The following is a 25,132-nucleotide window of genomic DNA, read 5'->3' on the forward strand; positions in this document are numbered from 1 at the left end:
CTTCAGGGAATTGAACCGTATCACGATTAAAAACTCATACCCACTGCCTCTCATTTCGGTCTTGTTTGACCAGCTTCGTACTGCCACCATTTTTTCTAAGATTGACCTACGCGGTGCGTACAATCTAATCCGAATAAGAGAGGGGGATGAATGGAAGACTGCCTTTAATACCCACTCAGGGCATTATGAATATTTGGTGATGCCTTTTGGGCTCTGTAATGCCCGGCAGTCTTCCAGGATTTCATGAACGATGTGCTCAGGGAATATTTGGATAGATTCTTAGTTGTATACTTAGATGACATCCTAATCTTCTACCATTCCCTGGAGGAACATCGGAAGCATGTACGCTTAGTCCTCCAGAAACTCAGAGACCACCGGCTTGGGGCGAAGCTGGAGAAGTGCGAATTTGAAGTTCAGCAAATCGCATTTCTAGGATATATTATCTCCCCAGAAGGTTTCCAAATGGAGGGTTCCAAGGTACAGGCAGTCCTGGATTGGGTGCAGCCCACTAGTTTGAAGGCGCTTCAGCGTTTCCTGGGCTTTGCAAATTTTTATAGACGGTTTATCGCTGGATTTTCGTCTATAGTGGCGCCCTTGGTGGCACTCACTAAGAAAGGGGCGGATGTTGCTCACTGGTCTCGTGAGGCCAAAGCGGCTTTTGCCCGTCTCAAAAGGGCATTTGTCTCGGCCAAGGTGCTGCGACACCCAGATCCAGAGCGTCCTTTTGTGGTGGAGGTGGATGCCTCTGAGATGGGTATTGGGGCAGTGCTCTCTCAGATGGGAGTGTCTGATAATCACCTTCATCCCTGTGCTTACTTTTCCCGTAAATTTTCGCCTGCCGAGATGAATTATGACGTGGGTAACCGGGAATTGTTGGCTATTAAGGATGCACTCGAGGAGTGGAGACACTGGCTTGAGGGGGCTAAGTTTGTGGTCTCAATTCTCGCCGACCATAAGAATTTGGCATATTTAGAGTCAGCGAAGCGTCTCAATGCCAGGCAGGCACGATGGGCTTTGTTTTTTGCTCGCTTTAATTTTTTGATAACATATCGCCCTGGGTCAAAAAACTTCAAGGCTGATGCGCTCTCGCGGAGTTTTGCTCCAATCCAGGAGACCACCGAGGAGCCGTTGCCCATTGTGTCCCCATCATGTATTAAAGTGGGCATTACCCAGGACCTCTTGTCATTAGTCCTTAGAGCACAGGAGCAGGCTCCTCCAGACCTTCCGGTAGGTCTTTTGTTTGTGCCTCCTAGGTTAAGACAGCGAGTGTTCCTGGAATTCCATGCCAAGAAGTCGGCAGGTCACCCGGGTATTGCCAGAACTCGGGAGTTGCTATCTAGGGCGGTGTGGTGGCCCTCGGTGGCTAAGGATGTGGATCAGTGGGTTCGGGCATGTGACATCTGTGCCCGAAATAAGACTCCTAGAGGGGTTCCTGTTGGCCCATTACATCCACTCTCTATTCCATCTAAGCCATGGACCCACATTTCAATGGATTTTGTTGTGGACTTGCCCAAATCCTCGGGGATGACAGCCATCTGGGTTGTCGTTGACAGGTTTTCGAAGATGGCGCACTTCGTTCCACTGGTTGGGCTGCCATCGGCCAGACGCCTGTCTGAATTATTTATGCTGCATGTTGTGCGTCTCCACGGTTTGCCACTTGATGTGGTCTCTGACCGCGGATCCCAGTTTGTGGCCAAATTCTGGAGGGCATTTTGTTCCGATCTCCAGATTTCTGTCAGCTTGTCGTCAGGCTACCATCCGCAGTCTAATGGGCAGACTGAAAGGGTGAACCAGTCCTTGGAGCAGTTCCTCAGGTGTTATGTCTCCAAGTGTCAGACTGACTGGGTTGCTCATCTGTCAATGGCGGAGTTTGCCTATAACAACGCGGCTCACTCTGCTACAGGGATCTCTCCCTTCCTTTGTGTGTATGGGCATCATCCTAAGGCCAATTCTTTTGACCCCCTGGACTCCACGCCTGGTGGTTCCTCTGTCGTTTCGGTCCTTAGAGGTATTTGGAGGAAAGTGAAGAAAGCCCTTGTGTCTGTGTCATTAGTGACCAAAAGGGTTTTTGATAAGCGGAAAAGACCCTGCAGCTTCAAATTAGGAGACTTCGTCTGGTTGTCTACCAAGAATTTGAAGTTGAGACAGCCATCTCATAAGTTAGGCCCCCGGTTCATCGGCCCTTATAAGATCACCAGGGTTATCAATCCGGTGGCATTTCAGTTAGATCTGCCCCGTTCTTTGGGTATCAATAAAACATTTCATTGTTCCCTTTTAAAACGGGCGATTAGTAATCCTTCTTCCAGAGGAAGACCTTCCCCTCTTCTGATACGTGGCCAGAGGGAGTTTGTTGTTGAAAGGATTCTTGACTCCAAGATGGTTCGGGGTCGGCTGTCATTTTTGGTGCACTGGAAGGGGTATGGCCCGGAGGAGCGGTCGTGGGTGCGCAGTTGTGATCTTCATGCCCCCAGACTGATACGCTCTTTCTTCTCGCAGTTCCCCGATAAACCCGGTGGTAGGGGTTCTTTAACCCCTCGTCAGAGGGGGGGTACTGTTAGGGTCTCCTGCCCTGTGCTGCCACGTCGTCATGGCAACCGGGAGACAAGTGCTAGCGGAGTAACCTGAGCGCAGCTGATACTCCGGTTCGGGTCTTTTGCTGTGCAGTGGTTACAGGCAGGGGATCCGGTGCTGGTTTTTGTGCTCACAGTCTGTGAGGTCTGAGGGGGGCGTGGACAGCACCTGCTTTATAAGGCCTCTTCTCAGGTTAAGCAGATGCTGCTGAATCTTTGTTGGTTAGTCAGTTCCTGAAAGTTAGCCAGTACTGTGTAGCTTTGTATTTGTTGTTGCTTACTGCAAATAGGCCTGGGGATTTGGTACTACACTCTGCCAATCCAGACCTAGCAGTAAGACTGGAGTCAGTCGTTTAGCCTGCTGAGGTTCTTTTGATATTCTGTGAACCCAGCAGGTTTGTGGCTGTACTTTCAGACCTGCCTGCTTAATCCTCTCTCACTGTGCAGGGTGTCCATGTGTCAGTTTAGTGGCAGTAAGCTGTACCTGGGCCCTGCAAGTGAGAATTAGGATTGTGGAGACTCTCCTTGTGTCTATTATTCCATCTCTGACCAAGGAGTTTACTGCCACACCCGTTGGTAACCCTTTAGGGTTTTGCTGTTGCCGTTAGCAACAGCATTTCGGGTTCTCTACGTATTAAAACACAACATCTTGCTTTTTCCATCTGAGCATTTCTAATACTAGGGAGACACCCAGTTTCTTAGCCTCTGGGCTTCTCTGTACACTCTGTGTTGGTTTTGTTACCCTATCACCTTCTGTGTACGTTATGTCATATTTCCAGTCTGTCTGTGAGTTCATTTGTTTTGCATCCCTCTCTGTTCAGACACCAGTACATTCCTGCAGGCACTGGTGTGCATAACAGTTCAAACACCAGTACATTCCTGCAGGCACTGGTGTGCATAACACCTTGTTCCAGTCTCTCTCCTGTGGTTGTGTTTCCAGGTTCCAGCTCCTGTCTCCAGCATCCACCAAAGAGACCCGCACCTGCCTACCATCCTGCGGTGCAGCCTGACTCTGCAGTCCTCCGTGGCTGATCCAGTTTCCAGCTTCCAGCTATTTCATCTGCTTCCAGCAGTATCCACTACCACCGGTAATCATCCTTCAATTCCTCTGTTTCCACGCTCCCTAGCATCTTATTATATTCACTCTGTGTTTCATCACCTGGCTGGTTCCACCCAGCATTCATTCAGTGACTTTATCATCTGGCTAATCCCATTCCGCATCCACTCCGTGTCTTACCATCTGGCTGGTTCTATCCAGCAAATACAACAGCTGATTCAAGTTACCAGCTTCATCTGTTCCATCTACTGGCATGTTCCTTGGATATCTTCACTACTACAGCCTGGCCTGGTAAGGTTATTCCATCTAAGGACTTTAACAGCTGTTCTTAACCTACCAGTGTCCTGTGTAACCATTTCATGGTCAGAGTGCTCCAGGAATCATATTATTTAACATTGCCATTATTAACCTTGAATGCTGTCTGTTTACACGGAGTCTGTTAATAAACTTTTATTTTGACTTTTACCTGGTTGTCATGGTCACACCTTCGGGTTTCATTTTAACACTTACATGTCCAGGGGTCTGATTAAACCTCCCCGGTTTAAGTTCCTCTCAGCCCCGACAACTGAGGCTTTCTCCTGTCAGCCAAAACCCTCAGTTGTGACAGTAAGCACTGACCATATGAATCCAGCCGGAGACCAGGATCAAGCGGCTAGGCCGATGCAAGAACTGGCAGTCAGACTCGAACATCAGTAGGCTGCACAAGGCCACATCATCCGCTGTCTCCAGGATCTCTCTACGCGGCTGGATGGGATTCAAACGACCCTCCGTGGACCTGGCACGTCCGGTGCGTCCACTACAGTGACACCAGCTGTAACCCCACCCACCTTACCCATTTCCATTCCACGTCTTCATCTCCCAACGCCAGCAAAGTTTGAGGATCTCCAAGGTTCTGCAGGGGATTTCTTAACCAATGCGAAATCCACTTTGAGCTTCAGCCTGGCAATTTCCCCAGCGACCGTACTAAAATTTCCTATATAATTTCCCTTCTCAGCGGCTCAGCCCTTGACTGGGCATCACCTTTATGGGAGAAGTCTGATCCCCTGCTGTCCTCCTATACGGACTTTGTGGCAACATTCAGGCGCATCTTCGACGAGCCAGGCCGGGTAACCTCTGCTTCATCTGAGATTCTCCATTTACGCCAGAGAACACGTACTGTGGGACAGTATCTCATACAGTTCAAAATCCTGGCATCCGAACTGGCATGGAACGACGAGGCCCTGTATGCTGCATTCTGGCATGGCTTATCAGAACGCATCAAGGATGAGTTAGCTACCAGAGACTTGCCCTCTAAGTTGGATGAGCTAATTTCTCTTTGCACGAAGGTTGATCTACGTTTCAGAGAGAGAGAGCAACCGAGCGAGGAAGATCGTCTGCTCCAAAATCTTCTGCTCCTCCTCTTCGTCAACCGTCTCCATCCAAGGATGAGCCCATGCAAATTGGCCGTTCCCGTCTATCTCCCGCTGAGCGCCGAAGACGTCTCTCTGAGTCTCTCTGTCTCTATTGTGCAGCTCCGTCTCACATTTCCAATGCCTGTTCCAAACGTCCGGGAAACTCCAAATCCTAGCTCGCCAAGGAGAGGGCCGGCTAGGAGTAATGATCTCCTCTCCATCTCCTCATGATTGTAATCTCCCAGTCTCGCTCCAAATTACTCAACGTTACAGGAACGTCGTTGCCCTCCTTGATTCCGGAGCAGCTGGGAATTTCATAACCGAAGCTTATGTTAAACGGTGGTCCCTACCCACCGAGAGACTTCCTTCGTCCATCTCCTTAACTGCAGTAGATGGCAGCAAGATTTTTGACGCAGTTATTTCTCTAAGGACTCTACCAGTTCATCTGAGAGTGGGAGTTCTTCATGCAGAATTTATTTCCTTCCTAGTGATTCCAAGAGCCACGCATCCAGTGGTTTTGGGCCTTCCATGGCTCCGTCTCCACAATCCGTCGATTGACTGGACGACTACGCAAATACTAGCATGGGGTCCCTCCTGTGCTAAGACTTGTTTGTCCAAAGTGCTTCCTGTTTGTTCTTCTTTCCCCAGGTCGTCTGATGTTCCACCTCCTCCATATCAAGACTACACGGACGTGTTCAGTAAGGCTTCTGCTGATATCCTTCCTCCTCATAGAGAATGGGACTGCCCAATTGATCTCATTCCAGGGAAGGTTCCACCTCGAGGCCGAACTTACCCGTTGTCTCTGCCTGAGACGCACTCCATGGAGGAGTACATCAAAGAGAACCTGGCAAAATGTTTTATCCGACCTTCTTCTTCTCCAGCTGGCGCAGGCTTCTTCTTCGTTAAGAAGAAGGACAGTGGTCTGCGACCGTGCATCGATTACAGAGGTCTGAACGACATTACCGTCAAGAACCGGTATCCTTTACCTTTGATTACAGAGCTCTTCGATAGAGTCAGCGGAGCAACCATCTTTACAAAGTTGGATTTGAGGGGTGCCTACAATCTCATCCGGATCCGTGAGGGTGACGAGTGGAAGACCGCTTTTAACACCCGTGATGGACATTATGAGTACCTCGTCATGCCCTTCGGATTGAGCAACGCTCCAGCTGTCTTCCAGCATTTCGTGAATGAGATCTTCAGAGACATCTTATACCGCCATGTTGTGGTTTATCTAGATGATATCCTCATCTTTGCCAATAATCTAGAGGAACATCGTTTCTGGGTAAAGGAGGTTCTGTCCCGTCTCCGTGTCAATCATCTCTATTGCAAATTGGAGAAATGTGTCTTTGAAGTTAAATCCATTCTGTTCCTAGGTTACATTGTGTCCGGTTCCGGACTAGAGATGGATCCTGAGAAACTACAAGCAATCCAGAATTGGCCGATACCCTTAACCCTCAAAGGGGTCCAGAGGTTCTTAGGGTTCGCCAATTATTACAGAAAGTTCATACGAGACTTTTCCACCATTGTGGCGCCTATCACTGCATTAACCAAGAAGGGTGCTAACCCGTCCAAGTGGTCTGAAGAAGCTACGCAAGCTTTTCATCTTCTAAAACAACGTTTCATCTCTGCACCAGTTCTGAAACAGCCCGACACCGACTCTCCTTTTATCTTAGAGGTGGATGCCTCCTCCGTTGGAGTAGGAGCGGTGTTATCCCAGAGGGCTAAAGATGGCCATCTACATCCCTGCAGTTTCTTCTCCCGGAAGTTCTTCCCAGCTGAGCGCAACTATGCCATTGGCGACCAGGAGTTGCTAGCCATCAAGCTCGCTCTTGAGGAGTGGAGATATCTGTTGGAGGGAGCTTCTCATTGAATCACGATACTTACCGACCACAAGAATCTTTTATACCTGAAAGGCGCACAATGTCTTAACCCCCGTCAGGCCAGATGGGCACTTTTCTTTTCCAGGTTCGACTTTAAACTCCAGTTCTGTCCGGGCTCTCAGAATCGCAAGGCCGATGCCCTTTCCCGCTCTTGGGAGCAAGAAAATGAGTCAGAGTCTTCAGACAAGCATCCTATTATTAATCCGTTGGCATTCTCCACGGTAGGGATGGACTCTACGCCCCCACCAGGGAAAAGTTTTGTGAAGCCGGTGTTAAGGAAGAAGCTCATGCATTGGGCCCATGCTTCCCGTTTTGCCGGACATACAGGCATTCAGAAAACCCTCGAGTTTATCTCTAGGTCCTACTGGTGGCCAACTCTGAAGAAGGACGTCAAGGAGTTTATTGCCTCTTGCCCAAAGTGTGCACAATACAAAGTTCCCCGCCAGTCTCCTGCAGGGCAACTGGTTCCATTATCTGTTCCCAGTCGACCGTGGACCCATTTGTCGATGGACTTTGTTACAGATCTGCCTATATGCAATAAGTTTAATACCATCTGGGTGGTAGTTGACCGGTTCACCAAGATGGCACATTTCATACCCCTCACCGGTCTCCCGTCAGCTTCCAAGTTGGCCCAAGTGTTTATCCAAGAGATCTTCCGACTTCACGGTCTTCCTGAAGAGATCATCTCCGATCGTGGAGTACAATTTGTAGCCAAATTTTGGCGAAGTTTGTGTCAAGCCCTCCAAGTCAAGTTAAAGTTTTCTACAGCTTACCATCCTCAGACCAATGGTCAAACCGAGAGGGTGAATCAGGACTTGGAGGCCTTCCTTCGCATTTATGTGTCTTCCTCCCAAGATGACTGGGTTCAACTCCTTCCTTGGGCCGAGTTTAGCCACAACAATCAATACCATTCCTCATCCTCCTCAACACCATTCTTCATCAACTATGGATTTCACCCTAAGGTTCCAGAATTCCAACCGCTTCCAGCAACTTCTGTTCCAGCAGTGGATGTCACCTTGCGTCAGTTTTCAAACAACTGGAAGAATGTCCGCGCAGCCCTGCTTAAAGCCTCATTTAGGTACAAGAAGTTTGCCGATAGGAAGCGTAGAGCGGTTCCTGCTCTCAAGGTGGGTGATCGAGTATGGTTGTCCACGAAGAATTTGAGGTTGAGAGTTCCCAGCATGAAATTTGCTCCTCGTTACATCGGTCCTTTTAAAATTGAACAAGTCATCAATCCTGTTGCTTACAGACTCCAGTTACCTCCCTTCTTGAAAATACCCAGGACATTCCATGTTTCCCTGTTGAAACCGCTGATCCTGAATCGGTTTCATTCTGCACTTCCTCCAACTCCTAAAGTTCAGACTCAACGGGGAATCGAGCATGAGGTGGCCAAGATTCTGGACTCACGTTTCCGTTACGGTCAGTTGCAGTATCTTATTGACTGGAAGGGCTATGGTCCTGAAGAACGCTCTTGGACCAATGCGTCTGATGTCCATGCTCCTGCCTTGGTCCGGAATTTCCACTCGAAGTTTCCTCTAAAGCCTAAGAAGCGTCCTGGGGCCACTCCTAAAGGGGGGGGGGGGGGGGGGTGCTGTCACGATCCGGGTATCTGGACGCCATTACCTGCCTTTCAGATGTCTCCTGAGGCGCGCTCAGCGTTCCAAGGCCGGATCTCATCTGTGTCCACATACTGCACATTCCTCCTGTCACGCTGAGATGCTGTCACAGCGGCGCCATGTTTGAATCCTGCATGGCGTCTCCCGTTCTCCGCGGCCTCCGCCGCCGCTCCTGTGTTATAGGTGCAGGTTATCAGTGTGGTGTTCCATGCCTGCCGCGGCCTCCGTTGTCATCCACGAGTCTCAGCATACATTTGTCAGTCTGGCGTCTCCTGTCCTCTGTGGACGGCACCGCCATTACAGTTATGTTTCCACATGGTTCCCAAGCTAGTTTTCCCTCCAAGTTCTAACATGGGCGCAGCCATGTTGGATCTAATCACATGCTTCAGTTCCTCCAATCCACTGCCTGGAAATCTGCATAATTGCCCAGCCAATACCTGCATTGGTGCAGGTATAAGTATCCTGTGCCTGGGCCAGGAAATGGTCAGTGCTTTGTTTGTCATACCTTGTTCCAGTCTCTCTCCTGTGGTTGTGTTTCCAGGTTCCAGCTCCTGTCTCCAGCATCCACCAAAGAGACCCGCACCTGCCTACCATCCTGCGGTGCAGCCTGACTCTGCAGTCCTCCGTGGCTGATCCAGTTTCCAGCTTCCAGCTATTTCATCTGCTTCCAGCAGTATCCACTACCACCGGTAATCATCCTTCAACTCCTCTGTTTCCACGCTCCCTATCATCTTATTATATTCACTCTGTGTTTCATCACCTGGCTGGTTCCACCCAGCATTCATTCAGTGACTTTATCATCTGGCTGATCCCATTCCGCATCCACTCCGTGTCTTACCATCTGGCTGGTTCTATCCAGCAAATACAACAGCTGATTCAAGTTACCAGCTTCATCTGTTCCATCTACTGGCATGTTCCTTGGATATCTTCACTACTACAGCCTGGCCTGGTAAGGTTATTCCATCTAAGGACTTTAACAGCTGTTCTTAACCTACCAGTGTCCTGTGTAACCATTTCATGGTCAGAGTGCTCCAGGAATCATATTATTTAACATTGCCATTATTAACCTTGAATGCTGTCTGTTTACACGGAGTCTGTTAATAAACTTTTATTTTGACTTTTACCTGTCATGGTCACACCTTCGGGTTTCATTTTAACACTTACATGTCCAGGGGTCTGATTAAACCTCCCCGGTTTAAGTTCCTCTCAGCCCCTACAACTGAGGCTTTCTCCTGTCAGCCAAAACCCTCAGTTGTGTCACTGCCATACGACTGTGACTGAAATGACTGGTTGGTTTGGGCCCCCACCAAAAAAGAAGCAATCAATCTCTCCTTGCACAAACTGGCTCTACAGAGGCAAGATGTCCACCTCCTCCTCATCGTCCGATTCCTCACCCCTTTCACTGTGTACATCGCCCTCCTCACAGATTATTAATTTGTCCCCACTGGAATCCACCATCTCAGGTCCCTGTGTACTTTCTGGAGGCAATTGCTGCTGGTGAATGTCTCCACGGAGGAATTGATTATAATTCATTTTGATGAACATCATCTTCTCCACATTTTCTGGAAGTAACCTCGTACGCCGATTGCTGACAAGGTGAGCGGCTACACTAAACACTCTTTCGGAGTACACACTGGAGGGGGGGCAACTTAGGTAAAATAAAGCCAGTTTCTGCAAGGGCCTCCAAATTGCCTCTTTTTCCTGCCAGTATACGTACGGACTGTCTGACGTGCCTACTTGGATGCGGTCACTCGTATAATCCTCCACCAAACTTTCAATGGTGACAGAATCATATGCAGTGACAGTAGACGACATGTCAGTAATCGTTGGCAGGTCCTTCAGTCCGGACCAGATGTCAGCACTCGCTCCAGACTGCCCTGCATCACCGCCAGCGGGTGGGCTCGGAATTCTTAGCCTTTTCCTCGCAGCCCCAGTTGCGGGAGAATGTGAAGGAGGAGCTGTTGACGGGTCACGTTCCGCTTGACTTGACAATTTTCTCACCAGCAGGTCTTTGAACCTCTGCAGACTTGTGTCTGCCGGAATAGAGATACAACGTAGGTTTTAAATCTAGGATCGAGCACGGTGGCCAAAATGTAGTGCTCTGATTTTAACAGATTGACCACCCGTGAATCCTGGTTAAGCGAATTAAGGGCTCCATCCACAAGTCCCACATGCCTAGCGGAATCGCTCTGTTTTAGCTCCTCCTTCAATGTCTCCAGCTTCTTCTGCAAAAGCCTGATGAGGGGAATGACCTGACTTAGGCTGGCAGTGTCTGAACTGACTTCACGTGTGGCAAGTTCAAAGGGTTGCAGAACCTTGCACAACGTTGAAATCATTCTCCACTGCGCTTGAGTCAGGTGCATTCCCCCTCCTTTGCCTATATCGTAGGCAGATGTATAGGCTTGAATGGCCTTTTGCTGCTCCTCCATCCTCTGAAGCATATAGAGGGTTGAATTCCACCTCGTTACCACCTCTTGCTTCAGATGATGGCAGGGCAGGTTCAGGACTGTTTGCTGGTGCTCCAGTCTTCGGCACGCGGTGGCTGAATGCCGAAAGTGGCCCGCAATTCTTCGGGCCACCGACAGCATCTCTTGCACGCGCCTGGCGTTTTTTAAATAATTCTGCACCACCAAATTCAATGTATGTGCAAAACATGGGACGTGCTGGAATTTGCCCAGATGTAATGCACGCACAATATTGGTGGCGTTGTCCGATGTCACAAATCCCCAGGAGAGTCCAATTGGGGTAAGCCATTCTGCGATAATGTTCCTCAGTTTCCGTAAGAGGTTGTCAGCTGTGTGCCTCTTATGGAAAGCGGTGATACAAAGCGTAGCCTGCCTAGGAACGAGTTGGTGTTTGCGAGATGCTGCTACTGGTGCCGCCGCTGCTGTTCTTGCTGCGGGAGGCAATACATCTACCCAGTGGGCTGTCACAGTCATATAGTCCTGAGTCTGCCCTGCTCCACTTGTCCACATGTCCGTGGTTAAGTGGACATTGGGTACAACTGCATTTTTTAGGACACTGGTGACTCTTTTTCTGACGTCTATGTACATTTTCAGTATCGCTTGCCTAGAGAAATGGAACCTAGATGGTATTTGGTACCGGGGACACAGTACCTCAATCAAGTCTCTAGTTGCCTGTGAATTAACGGTGGATACCGGAAACACGTTTAACACCGCCCAGGCTGCCAAGGCCTGAGTTATCCGCTTTGCAGCAGGATGACTGCTGTGATATTTCATCTTCCTCGCAAAGGACTGTTGGACAGTCAATTGCTTACTGGAAGTAGTACAAGTGGTCTTCCGACTTCCCCTCTGGGATGACGATCGACTCCCAGCAGCAACAACAGCAGCGCCAGCAGCAGTAGGCGTTACACTCAAGGATGCATCGGAGGATTCCCAGGCAGGAGAGGACTCGTCAGACTTGACAGTGACATGGCCTGCAGGACTATTGGCTTTCCTGTGTAAGGAGGAAATTGACACTGAGGGAGTTGGTGGTGTGGTTTGCAGGAGCTTGGTTACAAGATGAAGGGATGTAGTGGTCAGTGGACTGCTTCCGCTGTCATCCAAAGTTTTTGAACTTGTCACTGACTTCTGATGAATGCGGTCCAGGTGACGTATAAGGGAGGATGCTCCTAGGTGGTTAACGTCCTTACCCCTACTTATTACAGCTTGACAAAGGCAACACACGGCTTGACACCAGTTGTCCGCATTTCTGTTGAAATAATTCCACACCGAAGAGGTGATTTTTTTTGTATTTTGACCAGGCATGTCAATGGCCATATTCGTCCCACGGACAACAGGTGTCTCCCCGGGTGCCTGACTTAAACAAACCACCTCACCATCAGAATCCTCCTTGTCAATTTCCTCCCCAGCGCCAGCAACAACCATATCCTCATCCTGGTGTACTTCAACAGTGACATCTTCAATTTGACTATCAGGAACTGGACTGCGGGTGCTCCTTCCAGCACTTGCAGGGGGCGTGCAAATGGTGGAAGGCACAACCTCTTCCCGTCCAGTGTTGGGAAGGTCAGGCATCGCAACCGACACAATTGGACTCTCCTTGGGGATTTGTGATTTAGAAGAACGCACAGTTCTTTGCTGTGCTTTTTGCACTCTTAACTCTTTTAAGTTTTCTAGCAGGAGGATGAGTGCTTCCATCCTCAGGTGAAGCTGAACCACTAGCCTTGAACATAGGCCAGGTCCTCAGCCGTTCCTTGCCACTCCGTGTCGTAAATGGCACATTGGCAAGTTTACGCTTCTCCTCAGACGATTTTGATTTAGATTTTTGGGTCATTTTACTGAGCTTTATTTTTTTGGATTTTACATGCTCTCTACATTGGGCAACGGCCTTGGCAGACGACGTTGATGGCATTTCATCGTCTCGGCCATGACTAGTGGCAGCAGCTTCAGCACGAGGTGGAAGTGGATCTTGATCTTTCCCTATTTTACCCTCCACATTTTTGTTCTCCATTTTTTAATGTGTGCAATTATATGCCAGTATATCAATAGCAATGGCCTCCTACTATATATACTGCGCACAACTGAAATGCACCACAGGTATGGATGGATAGTATACTTGACGACACAGAGGTAGGTAGAGCAGTAGCCTTCTGTACCGTACTGCTATATATTATATACTGGTGGTCAGCAAACTGTGCAAAACTGAAATGCACCACAGGTATGGATGGATAGTATACTTGACGACACAGAGGTAGGTAGAGCAGTGGCCTACTGTACCGTACTGCTATATATTATATACTGGTGGTCAGCAAACTGTGCAAAACTGAAATGCACCACAGGTATGGATGGATAGTATACTTGACGACACAGAGGTTGGTAGAGCAGTGGCCTACTGTACCGTACTGCTATATATTATATACTGGTGGTCAGCAAACTGTGCAAAACTGAAATGCACCACAGGTATGGATGGATAGTATAATTGACGACACAGAGGTAGGTAGAGCAGTGGCCTTCTGTACCGTACTGCTATATATTATATACTGGTGGTCAGCAAACTGTGCAAAACTGAAATGCACCACAGGTATGGATGGATAGTATACTTGACGACACAGAGGTAGGTAGAGCAGTGGCCTACTGTACCGTACTGCTATATATTATATACTGGTGGTCAGCAAACTTTGCAAAACTGAAATGCACCACAGGTATGGATGGATAGTATAATTGACGACACAGAGGTAGGTAGAGCAGTGGCCTTCTGTACCGTACTGCTATATATTATATACTGGTGGTCAGCAAAATTATGCACGGTACTCCTACTATATACTACAATACAGCACAGATATGGAGTGTTTTTCAGGCAGAGAACGTATAATACTGGTTGTCACTGGTCAGCAAAACTTTGCACTGTACTCCTCCTATATAATACTGGTGGTCCCCAGTCCCCACAATAAAGCAGTGTGAGCACAGATATATGCAGCACACTGAGCACAGATATGGAGCGTTTTTTCAGGCAGAGAACGTATAATACTGGTGGTCACTGGTCAGCAAAACTTTGCACTGTACTCCTCCTATATAATACTGGTGGTCCCCAGTCCCCACAATAAAGCATTGTGAGCACAGATATATGCAGCACACTGAGCACAGATATGGAGCGTTTTTCAGGCAGAGAACGTATAATACTGGTGGTCACTGGTCAGCAAAACTCTGCACTGTACTCCTCCTATATAATACTGGTGGTCCCCAGTCCCCACAATAAAGCAGTGTGAGCACAGATATATGCAGCACACTGAGCACAGATATGGAGCGTTTTTCAGGCAGAGAACGTATAATACTGGTGGTCACTGGTCAGCAAAACTCTGCACTGTACTCCTCCTATATAATACTGGTGGTCCCCAGTCCCCACAATAAAGCAGTGTGAGCACAGATATATGCAGCACACTGAGCACAGATATGGAGCGTTTTTCAGGCAGGGAACGTATAATACTGGTGATCACTGGTCTGCAAAACTCTGCACTGTACTCCTCCTATATAATACTGGTGGTCCCCAGTCCCCACAATAAAGCAGTGTGAGCACAGATATATGCAGCACACTGAGCACAGATATGGAGCGTTTTTCAGGCAGAGAACGTATAATACTGGTGGTCACTGGTCAGCAAAACTCTGCACTGTACTCCTCCTATATAATACTGGTGGTCCCCAGTCCCCACAATAAAGCAGTGTGAGCACAGATATATGCAGCACACTGAGCACAGATATGGAGCATTTTTCAGGCAGTAAACGTATAATACTGGTGGTCACTGGTCAGCAAAACTCTACACTGTACTCCTTCTATATAATACTGGTGGTCCCCATTCCCCACAATAAAGCAGTGTGAGCACAGATATATGCAGCACACTGAGCACAGATATGGAGCGTTTTTCAGGCAGAGAACGTATAATACTGGTGGTCACTGGTCAGCAAAACTCTGCACTGTACTCCTCCTAAATAATACTGCTGGTCCCCAGTCCCCACAATAAAGCAGTGAGCACAGATATTTGCAGCCACCTGAATAAAACTGAGAGGACGCCAGCCATGTCCTCTCACTATCATTTCCAATGCACGAGTGAAAAATGGCGGCGACGCACTGCTCCTTATATAGAATACGAATGTCGCGAGAATCCGACCGCGGGATGATGACGTTCGGGCGTGCTCGGGTTAACCGAGCAAGGCGGGAGGATCCGAGTCTGCCTCGGACCCGTGTAAAAAGGGTGAAGTTCGGGGGGGGTTCGGATTCCGACGAACCGAACCCGCTCATAACTAGTATATACCATATTATATATAATATAGGATAATGCACTCCCTACTGTATATTATATAGATATATGTAGTCACCAAGGAGTTCTGCGACCACAAAAAGTATAAGGTTGTAGGTGACAGAACTTCTCTGAAATGTCCATGTGATATACAGTAAAAAGAGTGCATTAATATCTATCCATCTGCAGAAGCAAAAAAAAAAAAAAAAAAGTAAATTGTGACTGCAATGCAAACTGTAAATTGTGACTGCAATATTGAGAAGTGTAATAATAATCAATGCTAATATATTATTATTATTATTATTATTGATAGAATCATAGAATTTGACGGCAGATAAGGACCAGTTGTCCCATCTAGTCTGCCCCTTTTATTTATCCTTTAGGTAATCTCAACCCTTTTTGAACCTTAATTCATTGTAAGGATATTCATATGCCTATCCCAAGCATGTTTAAATTGCTCTACAGTCTTAGCCTCTACCACCTCTGATGGGAGCCTATTCCACTTATCCACTACCATTTCTGTGAAGTCATCCCTCCAGTTTCAGTGTATGTCCTCGAGTTCTAATACTTCTCTTTCTTTGAAGAATCTTTCCCTCATGAACTTTGTTAAAACCCTTGGTATATTTCAAAGTTTCTATCATCTCCCCCCTTTCCCTTCTCTCCTCCAAACTATACATGTGAAGATCTTTTAGCCTTTCCGAGTAAGTTTTGTGATGTAGGCCATGCACCATTTTAGTTGACCTTCTTTGTACACTCTCTAATGTATTTATATCTTTCTGGAGATATGGGGTGAATTTACTAAGATGGGAGTTCTATTTAATATGGGATGTTGCCCATAGCAACCAATCAGATTCCAGGTATTATCTTCTAGAAGGTGCTAGATAATTGAGAAGTAGAATCTGATTGGTTGCTATGGGCAACATCCCATCTTAAATAGAACTCCCATCTTAGTAAATTTACCCCCATGGTCTCCAGAACTGGACACAGTATTCCAGATGAGGCCGTACCAATGACCTACCTATACAGTGTTGTTATTATTACTATTATTAGTACTATTATTATTATTATTATAACCTTTATTTATATGGTGTCACAAGGGATCCACAGTGCCCAATTACAGAGTACATCAACAACTAAGCAAAACACAAAAACAGTGACTGGGGTCTATTTACTAAGCCTTGGACGGAGGTAAAGTGGATGGAGATAAAGTACCAGCCAATCAGCTCCTAACTGCCATTTTTCAAACACTGTCTGTAACATGGCAGTTAGGAGCTGATTGGCTGGGACTTTATCGCCATCCACTTTATCTCCATCCAAGACTTAGTAAATAGACTGCTTACTGTACACTTCTAGACAATATAGGACAAGTACAGGGTATGTTAACATAGCTGCATGAGCAGACAACATTGAAATAAGTATCAGGGTGGCAGAAAACCGAGGGATTTGGTGCGGTCTAAGTGAGTATGGAGTAGAAGATAGTTTAAGCACATGAGGGAAGAGGGCCCTGCTCGTGAGAGCTTACATTCTAAAGGGGAGGGGCAGACGGACAGGGGTGACACAAATGGGACAGGGGGCTTAGAATGAGAGTTTGCTGGGTTTCGTGAAGAAGTGGGTCTTGAGAGCCCGTTTTAAGTTTTGTAGAGAGGTGGAAAGTCTGAGGGTGAGAGGTAGAGAATTCCAGAGAAAGGGAGCAGCACATGCAAAATCTTGGAAGTAGGAGTGGGAGGAGGTAATCAGTAGGCAGGAGGGAGAGTCGGCGTGCATTAGCGGAGCAAAGAGGACGGTTGGGAGTGTAAAAGGAGATAAGGTCAGAGATGTAAATAGGAGAGTAATGGGTGACAGCTTTGTAAGTGAATGTGAAAAGCATGAATTTGATTCTGAAGGGGAAGGGAAAACAGTGAAGGACTTGTAAGAGAGGGGAGGTGGAAGTGGTACGTTTGGTAAGAAAGATGAGCCGACCAGCAGCATTGAGGATATATTGGAATGGAGAAATGCATTTGTCAGGGATGCCAGATAGGAGAATATTACAGTAGTCCAGTCTGGAGATGACTATTAGATAAGGGTCTTAGTGGCATCCTGGATGAGAAAGGGTCTGATCCTGGAAATATGTTTAAGATGAAAACAGCAGGTTCATGAGAGGTACTGAATGTGTGGTTTGAAGGAAAGGGAGGAGTCAAGGATTAGTCCAAGACAGTGTACTTGGGGGCTAGAGACAGTAGTGCCATCAACAGATAATGAAATTGTAGGAGATGAGGTTGTGCAGGTGGGTGGGAAGATGATCTGCTCAGTCTTAAAACATGGATGAGGGCCATATCTTCCTCACCAGACACATGGGAGAAAGATGTCAGAGTAAGTAAGAGTGATGTGGAGGTGAGGGGGGGGGGGGGGGGGGGGGGGGGGGAGGGGGAGGAAAGGAGGTGGCTGGTTGTTGATGGTCTGGTGGGATGTGATGTCCTGACATATGGAGTCAATTATGGATGTGAAGTAAGTGGCAAAGTCAAGAGCAGAGAGTGAGGAGGGAATTTCAGGTGGTGGTGGGCAGAGGAGGGAGATCAGAGTGGCAAAGAGGTGACGGGCATTTAAGATTGGGAAGAGATGAGGTTCTTGAAGTACAACTGTTTAGCAAGGGAAAGGGCAACACTGAAGGATGAGAGCATAAATTAAAAATGGAGGTAGCCTGCCGTGGAGCGTGATTTCCTCCACTGTCACTAAGCAGTACGTGAGCATTTTTGCAGATATCTGGGGCATTTGGTGTGCCAGAGCTGTGGTGTTGCTCTGTGAGGGTGAATAGTGGTCGGAAGAACAACAGATTCACAAGCAGAAGTAAGGGATACACTGATTAGGGAAGTGGCTTGTTCAGTGCATGAGAGAGAGAGAAAGAGAGAGAAAGAGAGAAGTGAGTTGAAAAGGAAGGATAGAGAAGTGGTGTTGATAGCCTCAATATTACGCTTAGAGATGGTAAGCCTTAGGAGGTAGAGATGGAAAAGCAGAGAGAGATTTGTTAATAGAGAGCAGGTGGTCAGAGAGGGGAAATGGGGAGTTGGAGAAATCAGAAATATCACAGCGGAGGTCCACTGGGAGAGACCAAGTGAAGATGTGATGTTAAGGAGTTTAGAGGCATGGGATTTTTGGGGATATCAATTGCAATGTTTAAATCACCTAAGACATTGGAGGGAATGTCAGAAGAGAGGAAGCCAGGAAGCAAAGTTGTCAAGGAATGCCAGACAGATTGTAAATGACAGCTACTTGAAGATGGACAGGTTGAAAAAGGCGTATAGCATGGACATCAAATGTAGAGAATGTAAGGGACGGTTCTGGGGGTATGAGTTGGTAGGATTGGCTAGAGGGTAAAAGGAACCCAACACCACCGCCTTGGAAGATGGCTGCGCAATAAACAGCTGTGCTATTAGCTGCATTACAGCAATACTGTGGTATTACCAGTTTTACAGTAGGCAGTCACGTGAAAGAATGCCTGCTCCCCATTGGCCAGTCAGTCCTGTATTTTATCAGCTCTCCCAGTTATCCATGCTAGTTCTGGTAATAGTTCCTGGTTCAGGTGACTCAGGGGGAGATTTATCAAAGCTTTAAGGGGGATTATGTGAAGAGAGATAAAGTACCAACCAATCAGCTCCTATCAAACACAGGGCCAGATGTATTAAGCCCTGTAAAGTGATAAATTGCACGGTGATAAAGTACCAGCTAACCAGCTGCTAACTGTCATCTTTCAAACCCAGCCTGTGACATGGCAGGTATGAGCTGATTGGCTGGTACGTTATCTCCACTTTATTACTCTCCAAGCTTTGATTAATCTCCCCTTCAAGTTCTGACCCATCGTGTTTATTATTGTCCTATATTGTCTTCAACTGTAAGTCACTATTGTCCTGTTCTGATTTTTAATTTAAGTACTCTGTAACTGGGCGCTGCGTATCCCTTGTGGTGTGATATAAATAAAGGATAATAATAATAATAATTCCTTGCTGTGACTTTCTGCCTGTCTGAATGGTCTCCTGCATTTGACCTTGGATACTTTTTTACCCTTCCTTATCTACAACCGCCCCAAACTCCAGCCTGAAACTACTCCATTAATTCTCCTTTGATTTGGCCCCGTACTTCCTAGCTATTCCTGACCTCAGCTGTGCCTCACCCTTACTATGACCCTGTTGTGATAAGCCTTCACTGCCTGACCTTACTTCCTGGTGGCATCCGAGTCCCTGTTGCTCTACGAAAAAGGCGGTCGTTGTAGGTGAAGTGCTCTCAAACACGTTCTGAAGCATTATCACACAGCAGTAGCTCCGCAATAATGACAATTACCTCAATATCATTTTATGCACAGAAAAGAACATAAGACAGAAAACGGTACAATCTATAGAACCTACTGTAGGACAAACCCATAAAGCGACAAATTCATACAAGGCATTAATTGTACTGACATTGACAGGCAACAATATCAGGTGTCCTTACCATATTTCCTTGCTTCACACAATATCCACTCTTCAAAACTGAAGGAAAAGGCAATTGCTTATTCACAGGTAACGGTATGTGGCTCTGACTGCGCCGGAGTATGGAATGAGAGGCCCCTTCACTCGGTCTTATTTCTGGACAGTCTCCACCATTCTGAGGAAGGCACAGAAATGTGGCATTAGAGTCATTACAAAGTCTAGTAAAAGTAGGAAACAATCGTTATACTCATGGGTGTAAAAGGTACCTGGCTGAGGGGGGTCTGCACGACCACACCCCCAATTATCTCCGTCTTGTACGCGGTCTGTGTTTTTTTCTCCCGAGCAGCAGTGGATTCTGTCTCAGATGTGTGAGCAGCACCCGGCCTGGGTACCTGAAAATATATAGGCACACAGTGTTGGAGTAAGACTGCCTTTGGTTCATGCCACCAATGTCTTTCATGTTCAGGGTACATTTATATTTAATATATAGCACTAATGGGCGACAGACAACTAGACCACTTACTCTAAAATGTACACTTTGTAAACACTGGCTATACCTGTTATAAAGCATAGCTAAATCATTTTTATACAGTAGTAGGAAACTGAAACAAACACAAGGAGAACATACAAACTCCACAAAGACTGTGCCTTTGGTCGGAAATTAAACCTGTGAGCAGGGCCGGATTAAGCCTCGTGGGGGCCCCCACTACAGCAGATGACAAAGATCCCTGAGCCCCCCCTTACACACACACACACACACACACACGTACACACATACAGACACATGCGCGCACGCTACCTGTCCAGGGCCCCCAAACCCAGTAGCGTAGTAGTCTCCCCCCTCCTGGCGGCTCAGCTGTTCATTAACAGCGCCAACGAGGTGTTCCTTGCACAGCATTTTGTAGTCTCGCAATGCTGTGCAAGGAACACCTCCTCAGCGGCGCTGTAAATGAACAGCTGAGCCGCCGGGAGGGGGGAAACTACTACACTACTGGGTGTGGGGGCCCCAAATGTGTGGGGGCCCACGAGATGACCGCCCCTTTTGCCCATCCCTTAATCCCGCACTGCCTGTGAGCAGGAATGGAACATGCCCTGGAGGCTGCCATTCCTTTCCTTCACCCCTCTTGGGCATTGTGCCCCCATCCCCACTACTTGTAACCTGAGCAGGGATTTGGGATGTCATCCCCTGCTCCTCAGACTCCTCTATTGTTAGTACTTGCTTGGCATCAGAAGCACTGCGCCACACTGCCAACTTAACAGCCTGCAGACCAGTGCCGTTTCTTGCGGCGGGCGAACCGTGCAACCGCACGGGGCGCCTGCCTCGGCACTTTGCGGGTCCTTGCTTCCCCCTCTTCCCGAGTCACGACGCAATCGCGTCATTCCGCAAAACTCCGTCTCCCGAGCGGAGTACTGATGACAAGAGGAGGGGGAGCCACGCTAGAAGGATGAGGCGGAAAGGCGCGAGGAGGGAGAGGCGGCCCGAAGAGCGGGAAGAACCTCTGCAAATGTAAGTAAAGTCTCTCTCTCTCCTCCCCCTCCCTTCCTCCTCCCCCACTTGACACTTGCCTGCCTAATGTGTAAAATGGGGACACTTGCCTGCGTAATGTGTAAAATGGGGACTCTTGCCTGCGTAATGTGTAAAATGGGGACTCTTGCCTGCCGTACTGTGTAAAATGGGGACACTTGCCTGCCGTACTGTGTAAAATGGGGACACTTGCCTGCCGTACTGTGTAAAATGGGGACACTTGCCTGCCGTACTGTGTAAAATGGGGACACTTGCCTGCCGTACTGTGTAAAATGGGGACACTTGCCTGCCGTACTGTGTAAAATGGGGACACTTGCCTGCCGTACTGTGTAAAATGGGGACACTTGCCTGCCGTACTGTGTAAAATGGGGACACTTGCCTGCCGTACTGTGTAAAATGGGGACACTTGCCTGCCGTACTGTGTAAAATGGGGACACTTGCCTGCCGTACTGTGTAAAATGGGGATTTAATGTATCAAGGGCATTGCGGTGTATGGCATAATATATATGTATAGATTTTTTCCTGTGGTGGCCATGTTCTGTTGGTGCAAGGTCAAAAACTGGGGTGTAAGCTATTCTTTTCAGATGAGGCCACGCCCATTTTAATGAGGCCATGCCCATTTTAATGAGGCCACACCCCCTTGCCGGGAGCATGCTTTTTCTTTTTATATCTATGGGGGGGGGGCGCATTTTTTTTTTCTTATGTCAATGGGGGGTCAATGGGGGGGCACATTTTTAAATCTCGCACTGGGAGCCTAGTTGGCTAGAAGACTCTCATGTAAGGTCACGGTGTTGCTGACTGTTTTTCCTTGATGTCAGTGGCTGGCGCTGTTTGTGGTGCTGCCGGGGCATTACAGATCTAGATGAGTGATGATAAGTCACCCATTGAGTGTTTCAGTCCCTCTCTAACTGTTGGCATCTTAGGCAACTGCATGGTCCGCATAATGGTAGCAGCAGTCCGGAGCAGTGCTGTTCACTGTGATGCCCACATTCCAGAGTAATACCTGAGTAATTTTTAGATGAGCTCCAGTGACAACCAAGCAAAAGTAATTTTACAGTTCTTTTAACTCATAAGGGATTTTCACATAAAATAATGGGGGGTAATTCTGAGTTGATCGCAGCAGGATCTTTGTTAGCAGTTGGGCAAAACCATGTGCACTGCAGGGGGGGCAGATATAACATGTGCAGAGAGAGTTAGATTTGGGTGTGGTGAGTTCAATCTGCAATCTAAATTGCAGTGTAAAAATAAAGCAGCCAGTATTTACCCTGCACAGAAACAAAATAACCCACCCAAATCTAACTCTCTCTGCACATGTTATATCTGCCCCCCCTGCAGTGCACATGGTTTTGCCCAACTGCTAAAAAATTTCCTGCTGCAATCAACTTGGAATTACCCCCATAGTTTTGCCCAACTGCTACAAATTTGCTGCTGCGATCAAATATGAATTACCCCCTATAGCAAGGCTTACCAGTCCATACCATCCCTTTAAACTGGGACGCTCATGGATTACACAGGTTCTGTGGCTGATTAAAACCAAGTGAAATGCAGGCTTGAAGTCAGCCAGCCACAGAACCTGTGTAATTCATTATTGTCCTGGTTTAAAGGGATAGTATGGTAAGTCTATCAATAGCTGAGCCATCTATTAATGCACTAGTAGGGACAAATGCTGAAACACCTTCGGGTGACCCTGGGCATAGTGAAAGGATTTGTCAACAGCAGTCTATTCAGGGATCCGGTCAGGAACCCGGCAGTCAAAATAAAGACACCGGAATCCCAACAGTATTCGAATGCTGACAGCGGCATCCCAAATAGGTTCACAAACCCGGCTGCCGGGGGAGGGTTAGGGTTAGGCTACGCCCTGGGACGGTGGGGTGGGGGAGTTAGGTTAAGGCTGCGGGGAGATGGGGTTAGGTTTAGGCACCCCCCAAGGAGGGTTACAATTAGGCTGCGAGGGGGAGGGGGGTTAGGTTTAGGCTGCAAGGCGGATGGATTAGGGTTAAGGGTCCAGGTGGGTAAGGTAAGTATATTATATTCCATTGGGATGCTGCGGTCGGTATTCTGACCACCGGCATCCCAAATGCCGGCAAATCGGACCCAACCCTCTATACATGACCGTGTTATCTGATAGAAATAGATATATCCCCCTCCTCTGGGGTATAAGTCTAGCGTGAAAGTCACAAAACAATGGACAGAAACAGCCAGTCACAGGAACTCAGGACATATGGCCGGGTTAAACCATTGGTTTCATAGCTTTGAAAATACACAGTGAAGGAATTTGCCTTTGGCACATTTTCTCCCTTCTCCAGCTTCATTTAAACAAAGATGTGTTAATCACAAAGACTGGGCTCCTACTCCAGACAAGAGTTACACAACCTTGGATGGTGGCCCATTTCTCACAGTATAATTAGCTCTATCCATGCATTGCTGAGGACCGAATGCCCTGCAGCATCTCTGCCACCCACACACACGTACTCATTAATGTCTTGTTATTTCAATCAAAGCCCTCACTCTGACACATCACTGCTAATTCTCCTCACACGTGTTTCACCTGGTGCATTGTATGATAAAAGGAGGGTTTGCACTGGACAGAGAAGAACTGTCAAACATACATGCACTTATGCTGTTCTTCCATATTATCCAGTTATTGGCAAAGATCATAGGACTCTCAGTAAGAAACAGGCAGCAGAGTGCATGTGTGGCCACAACCTAGAGAACGCTACAGTCCTGTCTGCTTGTTTCCAGCAGTATGGAGGTTACTTAATGTTGTGGGTGTATGTTCCCAGCATGGTTTGGGTGCAATCATTTCTTCAGAAAGCTAGGCAATACTAATGCCAATCTTAATGACACTGGCGCAGTGGCAAACGCAGGTAATCTGTGCCGAGCGAAGCCAGGCACCTTGCCCGAAGCATGGCAAGCGAAGCAAGTCATGCGAGGGGACACGGTACACTAATTGGGGTTCCCGATCACTGTTCGCAGAAAACGACACCAAAAAAACAAAAACTCATGTCAACCTAGCACTTTGACCTAGAAACCCTGTCGACCTCCCACACCCGGTAGGAAGGCCCTGCTCGCAAGCTTACAATCTATAGGAAGGCTCCTGTCTCTTATTCCTGGTAGCTACTCTCTGGTCCAATGCAGTGATTGAGGACTCAGAATTACACACACAGCAAACTTGGTAGAGGAAGCTGCTACCACTGGGCATGTGCAGCAGCTCTGCTCTGTACTTTAAACTGCATCATGTGGTGGCAGCTCTAGTAATCGTATTATATACCTTTGCTATTGTAGTCATAATTTCAGCCACTTGCCAAGAGAAGGGGGTATCCGGGCAACCGGACCCCCCAACCCCCCTACCTTCCCGCGTTTGCCTATGCTTGGGGCATATGTATTAAAGCTTTTAGAAAGATAAGTACTAACCAATTGTGGTGACCCTTCCCCGGGATCCACCTCCAGCGGTCATTCATATTTAATTTTCAATTCTGCAGAGAATCCCTGCTATCTTATTAATCTCAAAATGAGCTAGTTTCCATTTTAGCCATGCAACACTTTTCATTCTTAGGAAACTAATGTCAGCACATCTATGATCAGATCTGAATTAGGCCCAAAGCCAGTGAGGCGGTTTATGCAAAATCAAAACCCTCCGACGAATTAGAACTAAAACCAGTAAAATGGGCCGGTACACACCTTAATACAATAGGTAATGCAGTTTATGGTACCAGAGGACATATATAGTAAATCAAGTATTCTAGACATTTAAGAGTATCCAATTAGATGCCCCAGTAGCTTGCACTTATCCCCCAATGCCATCACTTATCGGGGATTAGTTAACCAAATTAGCTATAAATGCCCTAATTTGCCATGATAAGTGGCGCAAAAATACATATTTTCGCAACTTTTTGCGGGACC

The 25,132-nt window shown here is 47.5% G+C and overlaps 1 protein-coding gene across 4 annotated transcripts in view; it reads right to left on the reverse strand.

Annotated features, from left to right (window-relative positions):
• Positions 1-25,132, reverse strand: part of PLEKHA2 (pleckstrin homology domain containing A2) — a 251,324-nt gene that overhangs the window by 128,929 nt on the left and 97,263 nt on the right. For all 4 annotated transcript variants that reach the window (XM_063931609.1, XM_063931606.1, XM_063931607.1 and 1 more), the window contains 2 exons: positions 19,971-20,096; positions 19,727-19,879 (listed from right to left, as the gene is read on the reverse strand). In XM_063931609.1, the coding sequence (XP_063787679.1) occupies positions 19,727-19,879; positions 19,971-20,096 (279 nt within the window). The remainder of the gene's footprint in view (positions 1-19,726; positions 19,880-19,970; positions 20,097-25,132) is intronic.

Source organism: Pseudophryne corroboree, chromosome 6 (genome assembly GCF_028390025.1).
Source record: "Pseudophryne corroboree isolate aPseCor3 chromosome 6, aPseCor3.hap2, whole genome shotgun sequence".
NCBI classification, from domain to species: Eukaryota; Metazoa; Chordata; class Amphibia; order Anura; family Myobatrachidae; genus Pseudophryne; species Pseudophryne corroboree.